Below are 24,539 nucleotides of genomic sequence, written 5' to 3'. Positions count from 1 at the left end.
GCCTTTTGGTAAGCAACAAGTTTGTGATGGACGAAAAGATCTTTTTTTTTTAACAGTTCGAAGTGAACTAAAGTAAAATTGTAATAAAATATTTAAATTTTAATACATTAAAAAATAGCTATATATAATAAAATGTAGAGTACAATATTTTTGAGATTATCCAAGTTTGATGAATATTTGTTCGATATTTTTAAGTTATTATAATTAAAAAAAAAACGCGTAAAGTTATATATTTTTGCAAAAGATAAGTAAAAATAAATAGTTTTAAAACGTCTATTTGTTTTATTATTATTTTTTTTTATATAAAGATTATCATTTAACCCGGTTGTTAAAATTATTCAAAGTTATCATTTTCATAGTAACTTTTGAATCTTGATTGTTCATCGATTGAGTATCCTAAATTATGACTTCCTAAAGATGGACGATATCTTGAATTTCTTGGAATTGAATCAACATCCTGTGATACTCCTCTCAAAAGGGGATTTCTTTCTTTTCTTGAATTTGTTGTCATATTTGATGATGACGATAATAGTGGGGATGAAGAAAGATGATTAAAAGCATTATATTGATAATTAGAAATATTTTTACATTCTGTTTCATATCCATATTGTACTTGATATAATGATATATGACCACAATTTCTTGTCTTAAGTCTTTCACACATATCTAATGCCTGAATTGTATTGGCAGGATGAAAAATACTACCAAATTCACATTGTAAAACATATTCAAATAATGGTTTTTTACTAATTATTATTTTTGAATCACATTTAAGAAGTGAAATTTTCCTTAAATTCCATGCTCTTGGAGAATATTTATAAATTTCTCTTGCTCCACTCCAACTAAGCCAAGTTTTTTCTAAATCATTTTTTTTTGAACAATCATCAAGAATTTTGAATGTTATAATAATGTAACCTGAATGACGATGTGATGGTAGTGATGGCTTAGTAGTTGCAGACATTTTGTTTATAGTAAACATTTCCTCATACAATCCATAAGATGTCGTTGAATTTTGTGATAATGATTTAATAAAATTATCAATAGTTGTTGTTCTTTCATATAGTGACTCATTTTTAAATATATTATAATGAATAAAAGAAAACATTGGATTTTTGTCAAAACACTTTAACAAAATTCCTTCTTGAAAATTTGGTAAATACTTAATATTATTACATTCAGCTATTGCTTTATCTAGAGATGATTCACCTAAATTAAATTGTTCAAGAGAAGAAAATAAATCTCCAGAGTCAAAACTTGTTGGTGTAGATGTAATAAAACCAAGTAATATTGAATAATTGTTTAAAGCAAGTTTATCACGTCCAACAATCTCAATTACTTCTTCACTATTCTAAAAATGAAATGATTTATTGATAGATTATAAGATAAAAAATAAAAATATATTTTAACAATATTTTTTTTTATTTATTTTAATTTTTGTTTACCATATTACCTTAATAATATTGAGCTTATATGTACCTAGAGGGTCAAAATAATTCATAGATAAATTACTTCTTGAATAAGACATTTGAGGTGTAAAATTTTTACTTTTATAACATGACATTTTGAAATAGTTAAAAAGCTTTAAATAAAGCTTTTTCTTGTAAAAAGAGAAGATTAAACTTTTATTAAAAAACAAATATTAAAAAAAAAATTTTTGCGGCACTTTAATTTCAATATAGTGAAACCTTTTTATTATATATATATGTATATATTATAGACTTTAAAATACTTAGAACAAAAAGTAGTTAAAGAAAAAGTCTAAATGATAATATTTCTTTATCATAAAAAAAAATGTGACAGATAATTCCTTTATATGAAATGTTAAAATAATCTGTGCTGGGTAAGAGGTAAAAAAAACATCTTTAAAAATTAGAAAAAAGTAACAACATCTTAATAATGTATTTTATCAATCAACTTATCAATAATACATAGCATTATTTTTTTAAAAACATTTTAAATGCAACAATAAATATTTTTAACAATTTCTAAGTGATAAATACATTAAAAAACAATTTGTTAATTTGTATTTATCTACTAACAACATTTTTTTTTTCTAAAAAAAAATTGTAGTTCCTTTTTGAAACTCACCATTGATTTAAAATTGTTGATATGAGAGATTTTTAATGATGCTATAGATTTTTGGGATCTTTTATTTCTATCCACAATATCGGATAGTTCAACTAAGTTAGCATTCTCATACTGACTATAAAATCTAGGAATATAATGTTGTTCATTTTCACTTTCAATATTTTCACCCATATCATTAGAACTGGAACTTTTCATTAATTCAAAAGAATAATCATATTGTGAATTACTACGTCTTAAACTAATATTGTTTAGTTTTTTAATAAAATTTTGAAAAATATTGTCCATAACATATATAACAATATACTATATTGATAATAAACTAAAGTTAAAAAATAATAAATATGGAATTTTAAGAGAAATGTAAATAGATTAAAAAATGTATAATTTTAAATGACTTAAAATAAAGATAAAATAATATTTATAATGATAATAATTTTATTCAATTTCCTAATAAATTTCTAAAAAAAAAATAAAAAAATAAAAAAACAAGAAATATTTTTAATCAAAAGTTTGTGATAAAATGGCATAATTATTGTCCACCAAAATAACTAAAATATTTATTCAAGTTTTTGTTTATAGTGTTAAAATTTTTAAGTTGGAAAGAAAAATTTGGAAAAGAGTTAAACAAAAAAGAACAAAATTTAGTAAAGCTAGTCCTCTCTAATTATAGGTCTTTTTTTTTTACCATAGTTAAGAGATAAACTATTTTTAGTTTACCAAATTAAATCATTTTTAGTTAGTAAGAAAAATAAATTATTATTTAAAAAATGTTTCAAATTTCAAATTTATACCATTCTTTATATTTATTTCAAAAGTTATACTATATAAAAATAAAATTACTATTATAGTTAGTTATAAAATATACATAAGTATTAAATGTAACCAGTTAAAAAATATTGTTATTCTTTAATCTATCTTAAACTCTTGTTTCCCATATTTTACATAACATTAACTTTAGCATTTTAAATATTCTGTACAACATATGCTATAACGATAAAGAAAAAAAAATTACATAAAGTTTTTTAATAGTCAAGTTGTAATATTATTAAAAATATTATTATTTTTATATAATAATTAAATTTTACTTAAATATTAGATAATTAAAAATAAATTTTTTTTTACATTAAATTAAAAATATTTCAAATTAATTTATTAAATAACTATAAAAAGAAGAAATATAAAAAGAAAAAAACAAAAATAAATTATATTTCAATATTTTAAACTTTGAAATATGAAATATGAAAAATGTAAAATATTTTGAGATATATATAAAAGATTTTGTATCTATATATTTACACTTTATTTTTTCTTTGTAATTATTACAATTTCCCTTTTAAAAATAAAAATAATATTATTTTAATGTTTACGTATAAAAGAATTTTTTTTTTTATAAATTTTTTAAATAATATATTTTTATAAATTATTTTATTGAATTTGAAACAAAAGATTTTAAGTTTTTATGTGATAAAATAAATAAAAAAAAATATTGTTATTTCTTTATTTTTAATTGTTTTTAAAAATTTCAACTTACCTGATATATTTGATGAATTGGAGGTGGTCGAATCTTGGAACCTGTATTTGGTAAAGCATATGAATTATCTAAAGATTCATTGTTAAACTTTTTTGTTGACATAAGATTTGGCGATTTAACAAAATTTTTAGAAGAACTACTTTGTCCTTTCTTATTAGAAGTTTTCTTAATTTCACGTGGATAATGACATTTTTCTTTATATTCTTTATCACCATAGTCAATATTCATACTTTTTGATAAATAAGAAGTCATCCTAAAAGCATGAATAAATTTAATGCTATAACATTTAATTAGAAGATATAATTATGTAAATTTTTATAGTAAAATGCTTTTAAAAATTATAAATATAAAGTTTGAAGTTTAATGCATTATACTAAATAATAAAAAAAAAAACAATGATGTAAAATTTAAAAAAAAGCAATCAACAAAAGTACATTTTATTTTATTTATTATTACCGAGATTCTTTATATATTTATTTCCTATTATTTCCTTTTATTAATTATGTGTTAATTCAAAAAAAGTAATTTTATAGTAATTTAAAATATATAACTTGATAATAACTTTTTTTGTTCAAAAGCATAAATGCTTTACCATTTACTTACCAAATTTAATAATCTTTGTTAACTAAGGTTCTTATCACAATAGAAATTATGATGAAAAAAGTAATAATGCGTTATTGGCAAAAAAAATAATAATTGAAAATGACTATTAAAAATTTCTACTTTATTAAAAAAAGTAAATTAAATTCTTAAAAATTAAAATTCATTAATATAATAAAATTTATAATTAGTAAAATTGACATTTTGTATAAAATTGTTTTTATTAAAAAAAAAGCAAAATATTGGTTAAAATATCAATAAGATTATATTACAAAATAGTAACATATTTCTTTACATAATATTATTTTTTTTTTAAACTATCATAAAATATACAAGTTATAACTGTTATTTTTTTTTAAATATAACATCGTGTGATTTTGTAAGAATGAGAAATATATTTATAAAATAAGTAATAATTTTTATTATTTTAGCATCATTAAAGTAAAGATATATTAAGGGAGAAATATATATAGAAAAATGATGGAAATTCAAATGAGATCTGATATCTATATTTTTACATAATACCCCCAATGGTCTTAACTTCACCATTATTTGTTGACTTCTTAGTAACATTATCAACGTAACTTATCTATTGTTGTTTGAGAAACGTTTTATTAAAAAATATTAGTTGTTTAAGTGTATCAAATGAAACATCCAAAATAAATATACATTTATAAATATATATATTATTTATTTTTTTTTTTGACTAGAAACAATTTAATAAAATACTGAAAAAGTTTAGAAGTATTTCTTATTTTATACTTTTTAGTAAATAAAAATTCTACTATAAACAATTCTTAATATGAATAATTAATAAGTGCATAAATAATAGATGAATCATTAAAACCGCTAAAATAATATTTTAACTTATCAAATGTATTTAAATAGAAAATTAAAATAAGGCAAAGTTAAAATGCATTGAATAACTAATATACATCAAAGTGTTGAAAAAGTTTTATATTAATGGCTAAAATTTTAATCTTCTTATATAAGTTCATAGAAAACAGTGAAAAATTTTTAGAATGATATAAGAAGATAAAGAGAAAATTTTATATTATATAAAAGTATATTTTTTAATAATTTATAAAATTACTTCCTTATATTTTAAGTCTTTTAACTATAAATTATATAAATTTTCTTTAAAAATAAAATTGGACATGTAAACAAACTTCCTTCAACTTTATTTATCATTACCTCACATTATATTTTAATGATATAATAAGAAATATGAAGAAAAAAATAAATATATAACACACCTAAAATATGATTTTCTTTTTTAATTTTATATTTTAAAACTTAAACTACAAATAACCCTTAAAGATATAAAATGAACAATTATTATTTAATATTTTATTTTTATATAAAGAAAAATAATTGTATATAGAATAATAATGCATATAAATTAATTACCAGAAAATATATATATAAATACGGAGTAATAAAAACTATTACATAAAACTTGAATGAACACAAACTTAAAGTTAAACAATTTTAAAATTATAAAAAATATTAGAAAGAAAATTTAAAAATTGATAATAATAATAGAAACTTAAAAAGCGTAGGCATAAGTATATTTAAAAAATATTTTAAATTAAAAATAACGTCATTTCTTTCTAATGAAATAAAAATTTGTCCCAATATTTAGTATGACACTGTATTTTTTTAGTTTTCTATTAACTTAAAAGTAATGAAAATATACCAATAATTAAAAGTATTTTTATATTATCATTTCGTTTTACTTTATAAAGTAATAAATTGTTATAAATGTGAAAATGAATTAAAACATTTAAGTATATTATATTGTTTTTTTTTTCAATATATATATAATAACTTTTGTTTAAGTACAATAAACAAAAATACATTTCAATGAAAACAATTTTATAATAGAAATAAATAATATAATAGATTAAAAAAATTGAATTCATATATGTTATAAAATTAGTAAAAAAAAAATTAAAATTTATCAAATTAAGTATGCATATTAAAAACAGTAATTTTTCAATGTTGATTAAATTTATATAATTATTATTTTCATTGTTTACACCAATTTTAATAAAAATAATAAATTTCTAATATAATGTCTTGTTATAAATTATAAAAAAAAACAATTTCCCATTGTATTAGGTATATACGTCAAAAACTAAATATTTCTTTGACTAACAATTTATGTTCTATAGAAAAAAAAAAGTACTTAGAAATTCTTCTGTATAATTTTTTTTAAAAACCAAAAAAACAATAAAAAAGTACATCCGTTAAAAATAAACTAGATAAAAAGGAAGTTTTTTTTATTGTAAGAAAAATATAAGACACAAATACACTTAATTTTATAAATCCCTACAATAATAATAACAAAAAACTTATAGTAACACATATTGATAAAAAAAAAATAGTAGAAAAAAAAATTTTTTTCCTTCCTTTAAATATTGTTTTAACTGAGAAAAAAAAAATTCAACTTATTCCTATACTTCGAAAGCAGTATATTGTTCATTTGTTTGCATGGTTACACGGATAAATGTAGCACGTTTTGCAAGTTCTTTCAAGTGCTTAGATCCAGTATATGTACAAGCACTACGAATACCACCAAGAATATCTTGAATAGTATCAGAGACATCCCCACGATATGGAATAGTAATTGTTTTACCTTCAGATGCACGGTACTCAGCAACAGAACCTTGATGTTTTTTCATTGCTGTATCAGAAGACATACCATAAAACATTTTATATTTTTTTCCATTCTTTTCAACAATATCACCACCTGATTGATCATGACCAGCAAAAAGTCCACCAATCATAACAAAATCAGCACCAGCACCAAATGCTTTAGCAACATCACCAGGATTAGTACAACCACCATCAGACATAACATGACCATTAAGACCATGTGCAGCATCAGCACATTCAAGAACAGCAGATAATTGAGGATAACCAACACCAGTCTTCTTTCTTGTTGTACAAACAGATCCTGGACCAATACCTACTTTAACAACATCAGCACCAGTTAAAATTAATTCTTCAACCATTTCTCCAGTAACAACATTACCTGCCATAATTGTATGACGAGGAAATTCTTCACGAACTTTACGTATAAAATCAACAAAATGTTCTGAATATCCATTAGCTACATCAAGACAAATGTAATCTAATTCAGGTATAGCATCACATACACTTTTTAATTTTCCAAAATCTTCAGAAGCCATACCGGCAGAAATAGCAATATTATCAAAAATTTGTTTATCTCTATTACATCTATCAGCAAAATCAATCCATTCTTCAACAGTATAATGTTTATGAATTGTTGTAAACATTTTATTTTTAGCTAATACAGAAGCCATAGTAAATGTACCAACAGTATCCATATTACTAGCTACAACTGGAACACCAGAATATGTTTTTTTTGAATTTCTAAAATTAAATTCCCTAATTAGGCAAACATCAGCTCTAGATCTTAGGCATGATCTTTTTGGACGAAGAAGGACATCTTTAAAATCAAGTTTTGGTTCGTTATCGATTCTCGGCATGATTATCGGCTACTTATCAATACCTAAAAAAAAATTAAATAAAATAATAATTAAAAAAAGAATAAATATATTAATTATATTTAATCTACAAAAATGGGATAAGACTCTACATTCCAGTTTGTTTCTTCTTGAGAAGTTAGTATACGAACATCCAATAAAATAATAGCCTCTTACGTTTTGAGATGGCTTAAGTCTTGGTAATACTAATTTAACTAATAACAATACAGCATTACAATGATATTTTTTTTAAATATATTTTTCTATTATTTAGTTTTAAATATCATAAAGACAAAAAAAACTTTATGAAATTATAAAAATTATCAATTATTAATATTAGTAAATATTAATTTATAGAAATCACTTCATATAATATTACTAAATTAATACAAAAAAGTAAAATAAATTTTCCAGAAAGTTATATATTATAATAGTAATAAAAATCAAAAGAAAATTTATGTAAATATTTATGCATTAGATAAAAAAATATATATATATAAATAATACATAATTCATGACACTAAAAATAACTTAAACAAGATTAAATTTCAATTGATATACATTAATTAATAACAAAGTGTAAATGTTTAATGTATTTATTATTTATTTATATAAACGTTTTAGTAAATTAAACATTTGACATATCTGTCAATTATGTTATTTAGCCAAAAATGTTAGTTATGTGAAAAATCAAACCATTAAAATTTTGATAGAAAGAAGTACATTAGAATAAAAAAAAAATAGAAAAATGATTATAGTAATAAATAATTAGTACATGAGACAGTTAATAAAAAATTAATGTTAATAATATATTGATATATTTAAAAATACTGTGTATAATTATGTTATTGATATAAAATATAATTTTTAATGTTTTTATGTTAAAAAGGAAAGTTCTATAAATTGTTAAAAAAAAATAATGATGTTTGTAGGATATAAATGTTATGATATATTTTATCAAAGTTTAAATAAAAATAAAATTTCAAATAATATTTTAATAAAAAAAAATAAAAGTAAAGATTAAATTTAAAACAATTTATTATAATATAATTTTAAAGGATAAGTATAAAAATCTATTAAACCATAAAAGGTTTCTAAAATGTTTTGAGTTAATAAGAAATTTTTAATTTACTATCACTAATAATGACATTGCGATCATTTATTAACTTATCCGGTATTTTGAAAAGTTCTGTCTCATTATCCATCAAATATTCCACTACACTAGATAAAAAATAAAAGTTTGCCTGATTTTTTGTTGTAATTAACAATGGAGTCATTGTTTTTAAGACAGCCACTTTATTTGAATTTTTTTGACTTAGTTTTATATTGTTATTTTCAGAGATTCTTTTCATAAATCTTAAAATTATATGAAGTTTCCTTCGAATTGGTGGTGGAAGAAGAAGAAGAACATAAGAGTAAAGTTCTTTTTTTAAGTCATCAGTTATCATTCTTTTTTTTGGAGAATTAAAAATTTCTTCTTTTTTTTTTAATGATGAATCTGGAGAATTATTTTTTCTATTGATAAATGAAGGTGAGTTTCTTACAAATTGAATATAAGTATATTTATCTAATTTTGCATCATCCTCTTTCTCATAAATTGTTTCCGTCTCATCATTGATAGAACCTATTTTATTTTTCTTTTCAAAATTATGAAAACTTGATCTATTTTGATTTTTACTAAAAACTCCAAAATTAACAGATTTATTTGATGTCCTGTTAAAAAATTTGGTTAATTGAGTTTCTTTAATTTTTTTAATAATTGGAGAAAAATCATTTTTATGTTTGGTCATTGAATTTAATGAAAATATATCAACTAAAATATTCCCAAAAACAGCAGGTAATATTATACCTTTTCTAGAAATTTCCGATAAGATATTTCTATATGTATCAAGTTCAATACCATAATATTGTTTGTCATACTCAATAATATTATTTGAATCATTTGGATATTTAGCCAAAAATCTCATCATTCTTAATAAATGACTTGAAATTTCTTCACGTTCTCTAAAACATTTAACAATTCCTTTTGAACCAATTTTTTCACAATTCCATGCTACAAGATCATCCTCTATATCTAGTAATTTAAATATTTCTTTTCCATAATAATTTTGTTGAATAAAAGATGTAATACAATATTTCCATGATGTTATATTAATACTTGATATTTCTTCAAAACCATACTTTGGAAATGTACATGTATCTTCACCACAAGAATTAAATTGTTTATTAATTGAAAATTCATTGAAAGAAAGTCGTTTATTAACATTATCAGTTGTATTAAATGATTTTTCTGGAATAGAATTTCTTTTTTGTTCAACATTTTTAGATTCATTACTAATTTCTTCATTCAAACCAAAAAATTTTATAAGTTTTATGTTTGTGGTGGCAAACTCAGGGAAATCATAAGTAGATAATGATCTTTTTGTTGATGTTTCAGAATTTTCACTAATAGATTTTGAAGGTTTCTTATTGAAAAATGGTATTTTACCATCATTTACAGAGTATGATCTTTTAACAGGAATTACTGTTTCAGAATAATTATCATAAAATTTGTAAATACTAAAATCATCTTTAAACTTTGTATCAAGTTCTTTACGAACATTATAAAAAATATTTCTACTCATCAAAAAATTTAACAATTGTTCACAATTACTTCTAGTCAATACAACTTTTTTTGAAACAATCGAAGGTAATATTTCAAGCATAAAATTTACAGCTTCTTTTCCTGTAAATGAATCATCATATATTTTTAGATAACATCGATGCTTTTTGAGAGGCATACTGTTGATAAATTTGGTTTTAATTAAATTAAGCTTAAATAAATAATTAAAAATTATTATGTGATAAAATAAAACTTACAAGATTTGTTGCTTTAAATGAATTCATATTTGTTGAAGTTCCATTATAATTATCCATATTAAAAATATTTTTACTTTTATAAAAAAAATTAGCTTATTAAGAATATTAAATCTTATAAGTATACTTAAAATTGTTACCTGTAACTAATGAATATTGTTAAATTAATGCTAATAAGTTTTGTCAAATGTTTGCTATTTAAAAGTAGTGAAAGAAAAAAATTATATTTACCTTTTAGTATGTGAACATGAATAGATTAATTGTACTCTAACTGTTGGCATTTTCTAGATGCTATTGTTAATTTTTTTTTGATATAACTTTGATGAACAGCTATATAATTTTAATGCTAGTTATTTGTTTAAAAAACAAATTGTTGTAATATAATAGTACAAAGACTTCCTTTTTTAATAATATAATAAAAAAAATTAATTAATTTTTTAAGATTTATGTTTTCTTATAGTATCATTGATTAAAATCAAATTTAAAGTTAGTTCCTGTTCCACTTTTCTTTGCATACTTGTTCATTTATAATAATTTGATTACTTGTGATAAGCTTATTAATCAAATTACTAGTAATATTATGTTATCATATTTTAAAATTTAAATAATTATTATTATGCTGCTTTTTGAATTAAAAGTTACACATAAGCATTACATAAATTTCAATAATAACTAATTGAGAAATAAACAATTTCAACATTTAATTAAATAATAATCATAATAAATTTCTTATATTAAAAAAAAATTTTATAAGTTATTGTGCTTTTAAAAAAGTTTAATGTATTAATTATTTTTTTTAATAAATAATCAAACATTAATACATTAAAAGAATAATAATTTTAAAATAAGATTTCATATAAGTAAACAAAATAAAAGATTAAAAAAAAAGATTTAATTGTCTAATCATTTTTGTGATTATATATATGAAAATTGCAATATCAATACAAATTTTTTATTTTATTTAATTATTTTTGTTCCCCTTTTTGAAACATTATCTTTCAATTTTATAGAAATTCATATTAACACTTCTCTAAAACAAATCAAATTAAAATTTTTTAAACACAAAATTAATAATGCTTGTAAGCGGTTTTGTCATGAATATCAATTCAACAATTATTATATTTACCTAAATAGGTTATTAAAGTTTTAAAATAAAATAATTACTAAAGTAGTCTTCTCTGAATTTCAACAAAATAATTACAATACAAAATTAGTTTAATTTTAGAATAACCTATGTAATAGAAAATTTTTGTAAATTTTAATAATTATTATTTAAATACTTTATTAGATAAAACATCAACTCTAATTGTATTAAATTTATTTTAAAGTAGGTGACGTTTATTTAGTACAAATAAAAATTAAATTAGAGTCATTTTTAAATTTATGATAATGTTGCTTTTGAATAAAGATAACAAATATAATAAGCTTTTTTTTCAATGTATTGTTAATATTAAGTTTTGCCCATTTTTTATTTATTTTTTTCTTTTGCCATGTAAATACTTAAAAATTGACTCAATTACAGATTGTCTCAAGTATTTTTTTAAACAGTGTGTAATTATAACAAAAAATATCAGTATGATTTGAAAAAATTTAAAAAGATTTTTAAAAATTAAAAATACATTGTCAAAATATTATTATCAATATAATTAATGTTTTTTTAAAATTATTATTTGTTTTTTATTTTAAAAATAGAGAATGACTTTAAAATTAAAACATTTATACAAAAATGAAATTTATGCAAAGTATTATACATATATATACTTTTTAATAAAATATTTTTTGTAATATTTCTGTTTATTAAATATAATTTTTTCATAAATAATTTGTTTTAAAAGCATTATACAACTACAAAATATAAATCAAGATTATACACATATCATTCATATTTCAAGAATAGAAAATATTATACTTGAAATATACATTAGAATGTAATGTAGCAATAAAATAACTTTAAAAAAAATTCTTGTTTAAATCATACTTTACAATAGATTTATTTTAATTAATTAGTTTACTTTAAATATTTTTTGTAAAATTTTGTTTTTTATTAGGAAAAAATTTAATTAATAATTTAGTAATAATAAATAGTACAAATGTACACTTCTTAAAGAAATTTGCATTTCAAAATATTTTATATATTAAATTACAATAATTTTCTATGATTTTTCTTTATAATTGAGGATAACAAAATTTGTCTGGAATAATTTCCCTAAAAAAGTTAATTTTAAAGTGTTTTATTTTTTTTAAATTTGAAAAAAAATTTATTTTAATCTATATTTCAAAAATTAAAAAAAATTTAGAAATCTAATAATACTTAAAATATAGGACTATCATTTTTCTAGAAATCATTTATTCTTTCATTGAAAAGTCTTTTTTTTTTAAAAAACTATAGCTGTTTAAAAATTTATCTCTTGTTTTAAAATTATCATTCACAAAACATTAACATCAAAAACAGTTTATCAAACTTTTTTTATAATGTTAGAATAAATTTAATTTCAAAATTACTTCCAATAACATTTTTGTAGCAGATTCTAGTGTTACTCTCTTCTACACTTTACCTTGCAATTTATCTACAAAAAAAAACGATTACACTTTCCGTTAACACCAGATATGTTTATGTTAAAAAAGTTTATTAAATATTGAAGTATTCAAGTTAATTTTTTAAAATTCATTTCTTCTTTATATACATTTAGAATATAAAATATAAATAATCTATATAGATTTTATTAAAATATTTTAAACGGCAACAAATAAGTATAAGATGAACTATGAAAAAAAAATACATGTTTCTGTTTAGTAATTCATCTTTCCAAGAATCAACCGTTATTTTTCTACTTTTATTCTTCATCTCCTTATGCCGATGCATTACAAGTTAGATTCCTCACAAGCTTTTAAAGCTTCATCTCTCTCCTCTTCAAGTTCTTTCAATGTAGTAGCAATTTTTTCTTTGGAGAAATCATCAAGTTCAAGACCTTGAACAATCTTCCATTCTTTGGAGACTCCATCTATAGTTACTGGGAATGAAAAAACTAGTCCTTGTGGAACTCCATAAGATCCATCTGATGGAACAGCCATAGAAACCCATTCATTAGGTTTAGTTCCAAAGTGCCAATCATGAATATGATCACAAGCTGCTTTAGAAGCAGACATTGCTGATGACAATTTTCTTTTCTCAATAATAGCAGCTCCACGTGATTGAACAGTCTTGATAAATTGTCCTTGAAGGAAAGCTGTGTCATTTACAGCACTGTAAGCACCAACTGTTTTACCGTTTTTCGTAACAGTTGCGTGTTTAACATCTGGAAATTGTGTTGAAGAATGATTACCCCAGATAATGACATTCTTTACATTTCCAACAGTGACTCCAGATTTGATGGCTACCTGAGCAGCAGCACGATTATGATCAAGTCTTGTCATAGCAGAAAAGTTTCTTTCTGGAATTGTTGGAGCAGCGTATTTTGCAGCAATATATGCATTTGTATTAGCTGGATTTCCAACAACAAGAACTTTGACATTTGGCTTAGAGTATTGAGCAAGAGCTTTTCCTTGACTTTTGAAAATTTTAACATTAGCGGCAAGAAGATCTTTGCGTTCCATTCCTTGTCTTCTTGGCATAGCTCCAACTAAAAAGGCATAGTCAATATCTTTAAAACCTTCTTCTTCAGTAACGGCACACTCAACATCATAAAGATTTGGAAGCCCGCAATCGATCAATTCAAATTTTACACCTTCAAGAGCATCTTTCATTTGAGCAATATCAAGAAGTACCAATGTTACTGGAGTATCTTTTCCAAAGACATCTCCTTTGGCAATTTGAAGAACCAATGAATATCCAATTTGTCCAGCTGCTCCGGTAACCAAAACTCTAATTGGAGACATCTTTAAAATTATTTACTTCTAAAAAATTTTAGATAGATTATCGATTTTAAGAAAAAAAAAATGAATAAGTTAAAGCAATAGCAAAATTACACGCAAAAAATAATTTTTACGTTGATTAAATAAGTTTTAAAATTTCATATGTAGAGAATAATCATAAATGATACTAAAATATTTTCAAAATATTACAAAGATAAAAACATTTGTTAAAAATTGCACGTACAACAGAAAATAATAAATGTGAACGCATTATTAAAAAAAAAATGGCAAGAGAAAAAGAGGATTAAAAGCAAGTATAAATTTATAACAAGCAATATTTAACGCAGTTTTAAAGTTCGTTATATCTGAAGTTAATGTTATTTAAGAATAAAAGAAAAAAAATAAAAATAAACAATATGATGTTAATATCCTTAAAGATTAGTTTTGGGCAAATTTGGAGAAAAATGAATTATAAATAATGTTTTACAAGTTATTTATTACTTTATAAGCATATTTTTTGATTGCACATGTATTTGACCTTATCAATTATATTTTTACAATTTTCTAGGAGAAGATCAATAAGACTACAAGGTACACTATAGTCTGTTTTGTAAAATAAATAAATTGACTGTAATACATATATACATTTTTCCTAATAACTAACTGTTAAGAATATCATGTTAAAATTGATGTCTATTATTTTTTTTTAAATTTATTTTGTTACAAAATTTAATTAAAAAAATATTATTGCACTTTGCGATTTATTATTCAAAAAATGATGAATAGAATAAACAATTTTTTTAAAACAAATATAAGCATCAGAATCTATAAAATAGTAGTTAATAGTTAAACTGTAAATATTATAAAATATATTTAGTTCTAGTTTTTTTTTTGTCGATAACAATTACCGCCACGACGTAAAAAAAAAGTATGAAATAATTTTTGTTTCGTTGTGAAATGTTTAATAAACTACTTGAAATTATTGAATATTTTAACATATCATTTTCAAAAATTATATAAATCATCCAAAATTTTTTTTTATTCTATAACTTTAAACTGTGACTTCCTTTTTAATTTATATTTACAAAACCACAATTATAGTTACACTTTGTATTTATTTTTTATACTTATAATTAACATCAAAAATACTGGAGATGATAAGATGAATGTTTCTTTTTTTTTACAAAAAAATTGTTTTAATTGTAACTGTTAAAAATTATATATTTTTTAATGTAATATTTGAGTGATTATTAAATTATGATAAAATATTATTACAAAACAGGTTATTAAATTAATACTTTTTTAAGTGAAAAAGAAAGTGACAGTTTGTGGTTAAATATATAATTTTATATAAAATATTTATTTTAAAAATTTTAACAATTTTTTTTATAAGATTTCAATTAAAAATTAGTATATGCCAACAAAAAAAATTATGGAAATAAAAATTGAATTACTTAAAAATATAATATTATGATTCATATTTTCTGTGTTTAATAGAAACTAAATTATTGTAGTAGTAATTTCTCATAAATATACTAAAACTTTTTTTTTTGTCGAAATAATTATTTATTTCTATTTGATAATTATTATCTTTATTATAAAATTAAAGTTGATTTTTTTTAATATGTAAATATTATTATTGTTATAAATAGATATTATTTATTTTCTTACAACGTATAATTTTTTTTTTTTACCAACTGCTATAATAAACTTAGACATATTTAAAGAAAAAATTTTTATAAAATTATCTTTGAATAAAATTAAGCTCATTTTTGTTTTATAAATATTATAAAAATATTTTTAAAAATAAAAGTTTTAGCATCACTTGTTTTTAACGAATGTAATAAATAATAAATATAAAACTCATATAATTATAAACAATCCATATTATTTTTATTAACAAATAAAAAAAGAAATTATTTAAATTTGATTGAAAATGATAATATACATAATTTTTTTTTCTTTATATGTTTTATGTTATACTTTTTTTTCAATTTATTTATGTTTCAAAAAAACTTTTTAATAGTGAAAAAGAACTTTTATTTGTAAAGAGCATTGATTTAAAATAATTATTTTTATATATATATATGTTGCAGTAAAAGTTTATTAAGAATATTTTTACAAAATAACAAATTATGATATCATTTTAAAGATTGAAACAGAAAAATTGTTAATACATTAATGAATTTTTGTTAGTAGATAAACTGTTTGACTAATGATAAAAGTGTGTGTTTATAAATTTAAAATTATTTTTAAAGATATATTTTTACATTTATGTATCTTTTTGTATATGTAGATGATTAAAAGACAAAATTATCTTTATTTAGTGGATGGTTTTAAAGTTCCCCCTTTACTCACATTAATTTCATCTCTTCCTTGTAATGTATGCCATTTAGATAATGTAATGGAGTCTCCTTTTATCATATCATCCCAATGATCTTGTGCTTCCGGACTACTGGCAGCTTCACCTAGGATTACTTGTCCAAGTAATGCTTTTCTCCTTAATAAACCACAATGTGTAAAAACTTGTAAAAGAAGACTATGACTTTCAATATCTGCTTTTGGTATCTATATTTATTAAATAAGATTTATTTAATTTAACAATATCAACTTACTTCAAATGCAAATGTTGAATCATATATAGGAGTAAAACTTTCTTTTACAACATTTGTCTTCTGTTTTCCTATTTCTTCTTGAAATTGTGTTAATACAGTAACTTTAACAAATGTCTCTAAAATAAGATTTAAAAAAAATTAAATTATTTTTATTAATTTATATTAACCTGGTGGTTTAATACCCCATGCACCAACACTAGCAGAGGCTTTCTCTATACCAACAACTAATTGTCCAGATGATGATGTATAACATAATGTAACAAGAAGTTCTGCCTTTGTATCAGAATTCATTGGTAATGAACAAAATCTACCAGATTCATCAACTGTTGATCCTCTTCTAGAACCGTTTCCAGTATGCATATTATTATTTCTTTCAAAAATAGATCCTCTTCCTTTTGGTGTACTAGGTGGTATTGGTGATGTTTTATCGTTAAAATAAAGATTTTGTCTCATAGAAGTTATAGGTGCTTGAAGTTTTAAATTATTTCCAGAAGCCGAATTTGAACGTTTTCTTTGACCAACTGTCATTCTATCAAACTCTTTAATATTAATATTAGGCACAGAGCCTCTCTAAAAATTTACAAACTATTAATTGAAATCTAATCTAATTGAAAAGATTTTTAACACTTTTTTTTTTTATTTTTATAAAAATTAATTAATATTGTTAAATAAGATATTCGTTAATATTTAAAATTTATATACACATGAATAAAATAGTACAAAGCTAAATAATTGACATCAAATATGAAAGATTAAATCTTTTTTATAAAAATATATGCTTTTAAATTACAAAGCAGAAGATTTAAATTGCCTTGTGATTTAGATATAAATGTATCTCCTTTACAAATAAACTTAATTAACATAAAAATAGAAAATTATCATTGTTAAAAGTTGCTTGACTATCATAACAAAATTAAGATTATTCTATCTATACATTAAACATAATTACATAACTACTAAAGTTGTAGTGATATAAATTTTATATTTTCACATTTTAATATATAGATAAAGATAGATGAAAAAAATTTACAAATATATAGAAAAAAAAATTAACAAAAAATTAAATAATTTTATGGGTATAAAAATTTCTTATTATTCGAAGTTACTATTTTTGTAAATTAAATAATGGGTGTGTGTATTTAAAAAAAAAAAAAAAAAAAAAAAGAAAAAAGTCAGTATAGAAGAAAAATATTTTTTTAAATATCTTTTTAGATGAAACAAATTTTTAGTTAACTAAAAACCTACATTTTTCTCTTGGACTGCGTGAAGCTTTAAATTGTGTAATGTTTCACTACCGTCTTTGATGTCAACTAATGATAAGGGCAAGGTACATTCAGCAATTGATAACACATTTATCTCATCAGGGACTAATGTTTTTACTTCCACTGCCTCTACCTTTAGAATAGTATCAATTGACTTTGAAAATTTAGATTTTGTATAAATACGAAACAATATCACAGAATTATTTAAATCTTCTAAAAATAATATATAATTTTTATTTTATTATTATAAAAAAAAAATTAAATAAAAATATACCGTTTTCCAAATTGAGATAAAACGTTTGATTAAATTTAGGATTCCAACCTTCTTTAAAAGGTGTACAAACTTTTAAAATTTTATTTCCAATAAATGAAACTCTTATCTATAATAGATAAATATATATTAATTACATATAATAAAAACAAGATTGAAAATATTTATATAAATAGAAAAAGGCACTATAATTTAAAATAACTTAAATTTCTATAATCATAAAGTTTATGAATCCTTTCCTTTTGGATGAAAGCTTTTACGTAAAATAAGTAGGTAATTAAAATAAACATAAATTGGTAGTTAAATGAATCTTTTATATAATTTTTTTATTTTATTTCTATTGAGAACAGAAACTAAAATTACTTAAAATAGTCAAATAAATGAAGTATTTTTCTTTACTCCCGAAAAATACTTGGGACAAAAGATTTAAAAAAAAATATAAAAAAAACAAAATTTTACTTAGGAAGAAATAAAACATTATTTAGGATAATTAATGATAGGAAGAATATATATATATTTTTAACATTATAATAATTTTTTATTATATTAAAAATATATTTCTATATATTTTTTTTCCTTAAATATTTATAATAGTTAGAATAAGAAAAAAAAATATTTAGAATAAGTATTCTATTTAATTTATTATTATTATTATTATTTTTTTTTTTTAAATTTGCCTTACTCTATTCTTTAGTTATAAAAAAAAAATTTTATATAAGGATAATATTGTAAAAATATAGTGAATAAAAATGAATATTACTTACCTGACTTTTATCAAATGGCATATGTATTCCTTCAACTATTGTTATTTCAACCTAAAATTAAATGTAGACATAATTTTGGAGTGAGAAAAATTAAGAATGTTTGGAAATTTTAAATATATATAATAATGGATAAAACTAAATAAATTATAATCCTTCTGAACTAGTTATTTACATAGTAGAAGATTATATTGTATATATGAAAAGATATTATATTTTATAAAAATAAATTTTTAACAGAAAGTATAAATTATAATTTATTTTATACTACCTGAGATTTCCTTTCATTATAAAGACTGATTACACGAAGTCGAGATTCATGATTAATTTTTCTTCCATTAACTTCTTTTATTTTTTCTGACATTTTTAAAGAATTAATTAAATTTTCTTGATTATCAAAGTTAGAAGTTGTTGAAAAGGATGTCATGTCATCTATCTCCTGAAAAGTCAAAAAAAAATAAAATAAAATAAAATTATTGTTACAAAAAATGTACATTATATATATTTGTTAGAAATAATATCAAATAAATAACATAAAATTAAATTGATAAGGATAGAAGGAAAAAAAAAACAAGATATCATAAAATTAAATATAATTGAGGGTCTAAGAAATAAAATTATAATGATATCTAAACTAAATTCACTTTTAGTATAAGAAATATTAAAAATTACTTATTAAATTATTCAGTTTCAATATAAGAATAAATTTTAATTAGCCTGCCTGTCTCTATTTACATTGATAAGAGCCAAATTTCTCAATATAAGTGTATGAGTATATAATATAAGAAGATTATAAATTACTAACAAAAAGAATACTAGTGCCAGAAAAATATGAAGAATAACTTTTTTTTTTTGGCAGATTGCTTTTCCAAAAAAAAGACAGGGACAACAAATAAAATTATATAAATGACTTAACGGAGTCAACATATATACACATGTAAAGATATATAATGAATAAAAAAAAATAAAACTTTTATTTATAATAGTATAAAAATCTTAGAAAATTAATTTCTATTAAAAAATGTTTTATAAAAAACATATAATTATTAGTTTATTTCTGTTGTTAGGTATCCTTTATAAAATCGTTTATTATTAATTTGTAGTCTACAAAACGATAAAAAATTAATATCATATACATTTATCTTATGAAAGTGATGAATGAATAAGAAATATTATTTATTTTATTTTTTTGTAAATTTAAACAATGATTATAAATTTAAAAGGTTTTTTTTTTTTTTATTCCTATTAAAGGAGAATATTCTTTCTTATTCTTTATTGTTTCAAAAATAAATAAATATATATTTTATATAGTAGAACCAAAGAAAAATAGAATAATTATGTTTTTTTTTTATATATTTATGTATGTTACGTGGACTATTCAAAGGACAATGATGGAGCAAAAAATTATACATAATGTTAGAATAATAATAACATTCCATTATGATAATAATAAAGAACGAACGATTAAATTGAAAAAAGCTAATTTTCTTTATTTACATTTTTACGGAAATTAAAATAGCTTGAAATAATGGTTAAAAGCAATTTTGATAAATTACCAATCAAGAATAACTTTTTTTGGTAATTGAAAAGTCAAAAAAAATATTATAATGTTGATTAAAAAAAAAAGAATATAAATGTAATTATGGGTATATTATATGGTTGGAATAATTAGAAGGAAAAAAAAAATAAAAAAAAATAATAGACGTACCTCATTTATAGCTTCTGGTATATTGGAAATGTTTAGTGATATTGGTATGATTAAGCATTCATTATTTTTGACATTATTCTCATCAAAATGAATATGTTTTTCGGTTGTCTTCATACTTTTCTCACCCTCAACTTGATTGTACTTTTTATTTCTTTTTTTTCTTTCTAGTTGCCATTCAGAATATGGAATAAAACTATCATCATCATATTTTTTTATAGTATTATTATTATCATTTTGTAACTTGTTTTTTATTGAAGAATTTTTGATTTTTTCTTTATCACCAAAACCATAACTTCCATAATCTTTCCATTCACTTACCTCATCATTTTTTCTTGATGATGATGATGAAGAAAATAAAAAAATTCTTGTAAAAGTGTATACAAACCCAGGGCAGGAGTAACATGATAAATATTTATACATAATTTAATAAAAAAAATTACAGCTTTTTTTTTTACAAAAAAAAAAAAAATTCCCTTAAATTAAAAGTATTATATTGAAATAGATTTCAAAAGATATAATATATATATATATATATATAAAATTTATTAATAGACCGAAAAAAATAATGAAAAAGATATTCGTAATTAACAGTGACTAAAATTTTCAATTATTCATCTTTTGTCAATAAAGTTTATCATAACCCTTACAAAAAAAAAAAAATTTTTTTTTTTTCAAAATGGTAAATAAGTATATAATGTTTTATCATCTACATAACATTCAAAGAACTTTTTATAGACTAATAAACATAAATAGAAATTATTATTAAAAGAACTGTTTTATTGAAATAATGATATATCTTTAGTATATTCTTTAAGATATAAAATAAAGAAAAGAAAAATTATTTTGAAGCATCAATAATGTTTATATAAGTTTCATATTATATTAAAATGACATAGTCAATTTATAATATAAGCTATTTAAATAGAAAAAAAAAAGATAATGAATAAAAATGCTTTTTTTTATGGAAAAAAAAATATTTCTCTGAGACGGTTACTTAATAAATTAAAAGTTTAAAAATATATTTTTTTACAAAAAAAAAACAAAAAAATAAATTACAAAAAAAAGGTTACATTTTATTAAGTATAGTTTAATAAATAATAATTTAAAAATATATTATAAAAACTATAAATAGAGTATCATTACTAGGAATAAATAATTTTGTTTACCATCTTATTTAAACCAGATGTTTCATCACCAGAGGTAATGAAGAGTTTTTGAAGAGAATTTATTAATTCAATTATCTCTTTCTCTATGGATGTATGATAAAGTATACCAGCAGAATTAAGTTCATAGTCTGTAAGTATTTTTTTTATCCTTTTACTGTTATCTTTAATATTTATATAACATTCAGTAATTAAAAATGGCTTGTTAATACTTATAAGTGCATATATTTGTATAATAAAAAATAGACAATCTGGAGGAGTACCAACAAAATGCAAATATCTTGAAGGACATTCTTTTTTAAAAAGTCTTTTATGAAAGAATGTAAGAATTAAAAATTGTAAACTATTAATATATTCATAATTTACATATAATACGATATCAGATGGTTTGACTTTATTTATAGGAAACTTGAATGTTAATGGAACTTTGATATTTTTCATTAATTCACCCCACCTGAAATCCCTCCCTTCATTGATTATACAAGTAACATTGTAGTTAGGTCTCCTTCCAACATATGTATATGAGGGAGGTGGAACACCTGGATGAGGACCTCCATGTCGTATAACAATAATTTTTACATCATTATACAATGTTATGTCATGAAATGTTTTGTCCAATATATCTTTACAATCTACCCATTCTTCTCCATTATAAAAGGTATCTATGGTAATAAAAAGTTTAGGAGATATAGAAAATTTTTTTAAATATTCTTTAATTTCTGTGATATTTTTATAATTCTCTGGACTCTAGAAAAAAAAAAATATTTTTACATTAATTAATTAATTCAATACACATTTAAAATATATTTACCATAGGTGCAAAGATGATACCTTTGGAAATAGCTGCTAACATAATAATTGGTAATTGAATAATAGTTGGTGTAAACATACAAATAATGTCATTTTTTTTTATATTAAACATATCAAATAAAAGGCATGTTTTTTGAAAGATAATTTTAAAAGATTCTGATGTAATATGAAAATAATCTGATGTTTCTAAATCACGAAAATTTCCTTCCCTAAAAAAAATATTATATTTATAGAACTAAAAAGATTTTAAAAAAAAAAGTCTAGTTATATATATATATAAATTTAAATAATTTTTCATATATATACATTTTTTTTTAAAATTAATTATTAAAAAAGTTTATCCTATCCAAAATATATGGGTTAAAAATGAGGAATTCATTAATAAATGATTTTTACACTCTATATATAGATTAGGTTTTTTTTTGTGTTAATCGAAAACATATTAATATAGATAAAATATATGATTTAAAATCGGCTTTGATAAAAAAAAAGAAGATTTCACTACTACTATTAAATTTATAAGTCTTTAAGCAATTAAATTTACCAATGACAAAAATAGGTATTTTCACTGCCTTGACTCCAATTATTAAAATCCAGGCCAAGGGTAAAATTCAAACTAGATTCTTGTAAAAATGTTGGCCATTGATATTTATCTAAATATTGGTGTTCAAGATTTTTCATTTCATTTTCTTCCCCAAGTACATCCTCAAAAACACACTTCATTTCTATAGGATAATCAAAATTTTTCATTAACTTTTGATACATAATATCCATTATGATAATAAATATTTATTAACTAAAAAAAAAAATATTTTATTAATAATAGATATATAAAACTTTATTAAACAAAAATGTTTTATAAAAAGAATAATATTATTTATAAAATCAAACTGTTAAAAGTTTAAAAATTAAATACCTCAAATTATATTTATAAAATTTTATATAATTAATTAAGTATATATATATATATATAAATTTATAATTTCTTTATCTTTTTGCAAATAATTTTCTTATTTTCATATATTAAAGATTATATTTATTGCCTATTATTATTTAATATAATTACCTTCTATTACTTTTCTAAACCAAAATATTTATATCATCTTTATATAAAAATTTTTTTTTTTTTTTATTAATAAAATTTTTTTTTTACTATTAAATATGTATGAAATATAAATAAATATAAAAATAAAAGAATTTTTTCAATTGATACCTTTTAATAACATTAAAAATATTTATAAAGTGGAATATTTATAATTTTGTTGAATAAAATATATTTTATTTTTTTATAGTAAATATATTAATTTTCCTTTTTTTATTTTATTTTTTGTACTAGTAGTATATTAAATAATAAAAAAAGATCAAAATATTTTTTTTTATGTTTATAAAAACATTAAAATTAATAGAAAGTGTAGATTATGTCATTTAATTACCTTAATTGCAATTATTTGGATTCTAAGTTTGCATAAGATGTTTAAATATTTAAAAGGTCTTCCTATATAAGTAA

The 24,539-nt window shown here is 20.3% G+C and overlaps 6 protein-coding genes across 6 annotated transcripts; all 6 read right to left on the bottom strand.

Annotated features, from left to right (window-relative positions):
* Positions 1–334: 334 nt before the first annotated feature.
* On the bottom strand, positions 335–3,847 carry SRAE_2000345200 (Hypothetical protein; the record flags this gene model as incomplete). The annotated part of the gene is made up of 2 exons (XM_024654646.1): positions 335–1,348; positions 3,620–3,847. The coding sequence occupies 2 exons, from the start codon at positions 3,845–3,847 to the stop codon at positions 335–337; spliced, it is 1,242 nt and encodes a 413-aa protein (XP_024507997.1).
* A 2,831-nt stretch (positions 3,848–6,678) lies between these two features.
* SRAE_2000345100 (GMP reductase) lies at positions 6,679–7,737 on the bottom strand (the record flags this gene model as incomplete). Its single annotated transcript, XM_024654645.1, has 1 exon — positions 6,679–7,737. The coding sequence occupies one exon, from the start codon at positions 7,735–7,737 to the stop codon at positions 6,679–6,681; it is 1,059 nt and encodes a 352-aa protein (XP_024507996.1).
* A 1,106-nt stretch (positions 7,738–8,843) lies between these two features.
* Positions 8,844–10,650, bottom strand: SRAE_2000345000 (Rho GTPase-activating protein domain and DEP domain and Rho GTPase activation protein domain and Winged helix-turn-helix DNA-binding domain-containing protein; the record flags this gene model as incomplete). The annotated part of the gene is made up of 2 exons (XM_024654644.1): positions 8,844–10,547; positions 10,594–10,650. The coding sequence occupies 2 exons, from the start codon at positions 10,648–10,650 to the stop codon at positions 8,844–8,846; spliced, it is 1,761 nt and encodes a 586-aa protein (XP_024507995.1).
* Positions 10,651–13,452: 2,802 nt separating this feature from the next.
* Positions 13,453–14,466, bottom strand: SRAE_2000344900 (Malate dehydrogenase, cytoplasmic; the record flags this gene model as incomplete). Its single annotated transcript, XM_024654643.1, has 1 exon — positions 13,453–14,466. One exon carries the CDS (start codon positions 14,464–14,466, stop codon positions 13,453–13,455), a length of 1,014 nt encoding a protein of 337 aa, XP_024507994.1.
* Positions 14,467–16,761: 2,295 nt separating this feature from the next.
* SRAE_2000344800 (AT15369p) lies at positions 16,762–21,479 on the bottom strand (the record flags this gene model as incomplete). The annotated part of the gene is made up of 8 exons (XM_024654642.1): positions 16,762–17,010; positions 17,058–17,173; positions 17,225–17,627; positions 18,303–18,532; positions 18,594–18,699; positions 19,355–19,405; positions 19,623–19,790; positions 21,060–21,479. 8 exons carry the CDS (start codon positions 21,477–21,479, stop codon positions 16,762–16,764), a joined length of 1,743 nt encoding a protein of 580 aa, XP_024507993.1.
* A 722-nt stretch (positions 21,480–22,201) lies between these two features.
* SRAE_2000344700 (Hypothetical protein) lies at positions 22,202–23,806 on the bottom strand (the record flags this gene model as incomplete). The annotated part of the gene is made up of 3 exons (XM_024654641.1): positions 22,202–22,969; positions 23,034–23,241; positions 23,577–23,806. The coding sequence occupies 3 exons, from the start codon at positions 23,804–23,806 to the stop codon at positions 22,202–22,204; spliced, it is 1,206 nt and encodes a 401-aa protein (XP_024507992.1).
* Between the last annotated feature and the right edge of the window lie 733 nt (positions 23,807–24,539).

Source organism: Strongyloides ratti (genome assembly GCF_001040885.1).
Source record: "Strongyloides ratti genome assembly S_ratti_ED321, chromosome : 2".
In the NCBI taxonomy this organism is placed as follows: domain Eukaryota; kingdom Metazoa; phylum Nematoda; class Chromadorea; order Rhabditida; family Strongyloididae; genus Strongyloides; species Strongyloides ratti.
Note: the sequence above shows the minus strand (reverse complement) of the source record. Positions and strands in the feature narration are given on the sequence as shown.